We start from the raw sequence: 3,316 nt of genomic DNA, 5'->3' as shown, positions 1-3,316 counted from the left end.
CCTGCCACCAACCGCCCCCCGGAGCTGTGGCCAACCTGCTCTGAACCCGCAGCAGAGAACGTGCATTCACAAGACCTGCCTGAGGCTCAGTGTGCTTCGCCTTGGTTCTTCTTGCATTTTATTCTGAAAACCGACCTACTTGAAACACGACATTTTTCTTCCGCTCGTGTCCCGGCCCCAAAGGCTGAAGATGCACGCGTCCATCTCAAATGACACGCACACAACCCGACACAGAATATTATTCTCTCTTGCTTTTCTTCTACAGAAGCCAGCATTTTCCCCTTTCTACCCTTTCAATGACCTGATTGTACCTGTTCTTTTCTGCTTTTTTCTACCTTCCTTTTTGCTTTCTCCTAGCTTCCTTTTTGATTTATTCTAGTTTCTTTTTTGCTTTTTTCTAGCTTCTTTTTTGCTTTTTTTCTAGCTTCTTTTTTGCTTTTTTCTAGCTTCTTTTTTGCTTTTTTCTAGCTTCCTTTTTGCTTTTTTCTAGTTTCTTTTTTTATTTTTTCTGGCTTCTTTTTTGCTTTCTCCTAGCTTCTTTTTTGCTTCTTTCTAGCTTCTTTTTTGCTTTTTTTCTAGTTTCCTTTTTGCTTTTTTCTAGCTTCCTTTTTGCTTTTTTTTCTGGCTTCTTTTTTGCTTTTTTCTAGCTTCCTTTTTGCTTTTTTCTACCTTCTTTTTTGCTTTTTTCTGGCTTCTTTTTTGCTTTTTTCTAGCTTCAATTTGCTTTTTTTCTAGCTTCCTTTTTGCTTTTTTTCTGGCTTCTTTTTTGCTTTTTTCTAGCTTCTTTTTTGCTTTTTCTCTAAAGCACCTTCTTGAAGCCCAAGTGACCTAGGAGGGCTGCGTGTGTCCGGTGTATTCGCGCTCAGGGGTGTAGACGTAGGGAACACTCGCCAACCTGTTGCCGCTAACCGTGCTCATGGTCTTCGAGGCCCCTGGAGCGTGAGGCTCCGTGGCCCCTGGGTGGTCACAGTGCCCCCAGTCACACAGCACGGCCCCCAGAGTACAGCAGGGACAAGTGTACCCCCTTGACCCCCGCGGCCCGAAAGCCCAGATGGAGAACAATAGGAAAAGCTTAAAGTCGCGTGTTAAAAAGATGGCCTTGTCTCCCCATGGGGGGAGGAAATCAAGCCAGGGGAGCACACATAGATAGACAAGAAAACATCCTAAATAAGTATAACACATAAAATAAATATAACAAATACCCCAAATAAAATTGCATGCTCTGCCTCTGTCCCTTTTTCGCTGATTCCAGGTCCACCTACAGCCTGAGCTGATCTTGGGGAAGGAGCACCAGACCAAGGAAGGGTTCCCCTTAGCTTCTCCCGCTGCTCACACTCTTCCTCTTTGTCAAGAATCAATAAAATCTCTTTCTTAAAAGTCAATACTCCACGTGCTTTCGAGTCTTTTCAGGTCTGATTGGCTGGACTTGAAAGCCCTGTGTTTGTTTCAGGTCACGTACCAAGTACAGTGGCCTGAGGCCTGCGCCACCTGCTACCATGACACTGGTGCTGCTCACGGGGCCTGGGGACACTAGAGCCCCAGGACCCCGGGCTCACCTGACCTGAGGACAGCCCCTTGTGGTCCCCACTTTCCATTCTGCTTTCTCCTCCAGCACGACCGTCGTGGGGTCATCTTCGTCAATGTTCCCGGCGGATGAGGCACAGAGATACGACTCTCCTTCAAATATGATCTCTCAAAAAATGAACTAGGGGTGGTGGAAGGGGAGGTGGAAGGGGGTGGGGGTGACTGGGTGACTGGCACTGAGGGGGGCACTTGACGGGATGAGCACTGGGTGTTATTCTATATGTTGGCAAATTGAACACCAATAAAAAATAAATTTATAAGAAAAAAAACCCACAAATAGAATCTCTCAAAAAACAAAAAACAAATATAATCTCTCAAACTGAGACGAGGGGCAAAGCACAGAGAATATCCGTTGTTTTAAATAAATAGACAAAGACCCCAGAAAGAATCCATAAGTATAAAAAGTATGGAAACTCTACTAAAGGACTTAATCACATTTTTTTTTAAATGTAAACTGCTGCAGGCTCCACTTTTAAGAAGAACATTTCAAAATTATGCGTGTTTTATTAGTATCTCTCTGTTGATGTTTTATTTTTTTATCCGTGCAGCATTTACATGTAAATCGAGGTCAGCCTTCCCATTAGCTTGTTAGCCTACCTTCTGTTCATCCAAAGGTCTGTAATTTTTTGCATGTCTGAGGAACACAGCCCCGCCCCCCTTGTGCAAATCCTGTCACGCCCTTTGCTTTTACAACAGACCTATGTCAGTGTCTGGTCTCCAGAACTGTGAGAATTCCGGAGGCCTTTAGCTTTTATTAAAACGGGCAAAAGCAAAACTAGTGTTCTGGTTTGTGGGGCGGGGAGCCGTTGTGCGGGGAGTGGTTGTGCAAGGAGCGGCTGTGCGGGGAGTTGTGTGGGGAGCTGTTGTTCAGGGATCTGTTGTGCAAAGAGCTGCTGTGTGGGGACCTATTGTGTGAGGAGCTGTTGTGCATGGAGCTGTTGTGCAGGGAGCTGTTGTGCAGGGAACTGCTGTGCGAGGAGCTGCTGTGTGGGGACCTATTATGCGAGGAGCTGTTGTGCGAGGAGCTGTTGTGCAGGGAGCTGCTGTGCCAGGAGCTGCTGTGCGGGGACCTATTATGCGAGGGGCTGTTGTGCGAGGAGCTGTTGTGCAGGGAGCTGCTGTGCAGGGAGCTGTTGTGCAGGGAGCTGCTGTGCCAGGAGCTGCTGTGCGGGGACCTATTATGCGAGGAGCTGTTGTGCGAGGAGCTGTTGTGCAGGGAGCTGTTGTGCAGGGAGCTGCTGTGCAGGGAGCTGTTGTGCGAGGAGCTGCTGTGAGGGGACCTATTGTGCGCAGAGCTGTTGTGTGTGGAGCTGTTGTGCAGGGAGCTGCTGTGCCAGGAGCTGCTGTGCGGGGACCTATTATGTGAGGAGCTGTTGTGCGAGGAGCTGTTGTGCAGGGAGCTGTTGTGCAGGGAGCTGCTGTGCAGGGAACTGCTATGAGGGACCTATTGAGTGAGGAGCTGCTGTGCATGGAGCTGTTGTGCAGGGAGCTGCTGTGCGAGGAGCTGCTGTGCGGGGACCGATTATGCGAGGAGCTATTGTGGAAGGAGCTGTTGTGCGTGGAGCTGTTGTGCAGGGAACTGTTGTGCGAGGAGCTGTTGTGTGTGGAGCTGTTGTGCAGGGAGCTGTTGTGCGTGGAGCTGTTGTGCGAGGAGCTGTTGCACTAGGAGCTGTTGTGCGTGGAGCTGCTGTGCAGGGAGCTGCTGTGTGGGAAGCTGCTCTGCGAGCACCTA

General features: G+C 48.7%; 1 protein-coding gene across 1 annotated transcript; it reads left to right on the top strand.

Annotated features, from left to right (window-relative positions):
• The first annotated feature begins 2,513 nt into the window (after positions 1-2,513).
• LOC121491777 (keratin-associated protein 10-8-like) lies at positions 2,514-2,858 on the top strand. The gene has a single exon (XM_041756950.1). It carries the CDS (start codon positions 2,514-2,516, stop codon positions 2,856-2,858), a length of 345 nt encoding a protein of 114 aa, XP_041612884.1.
• Positions 2,859-3,316: the final 458 nt, after the last annotated feature.

The sequence above is a fragment of the Vulpes lagopus genome, chromosome 5 (genome assembly GCF_018345385.1).
Source record: "Vulpes lagopus strain Blue_001 chromosome 5, ASM1834538v1, whole genome shotgun sequence".
NCBI classification, from domain to species: Eukaryota; Metazoa; Chordata; class Mammalia; order Carnivora; family Canidae; genus Vulpes; species Vulpes lagopus.
Note: the sequence above shows the minus strand (reverse complement) of the source record. Positions and strands in the feature narration are given on the sequence as shown.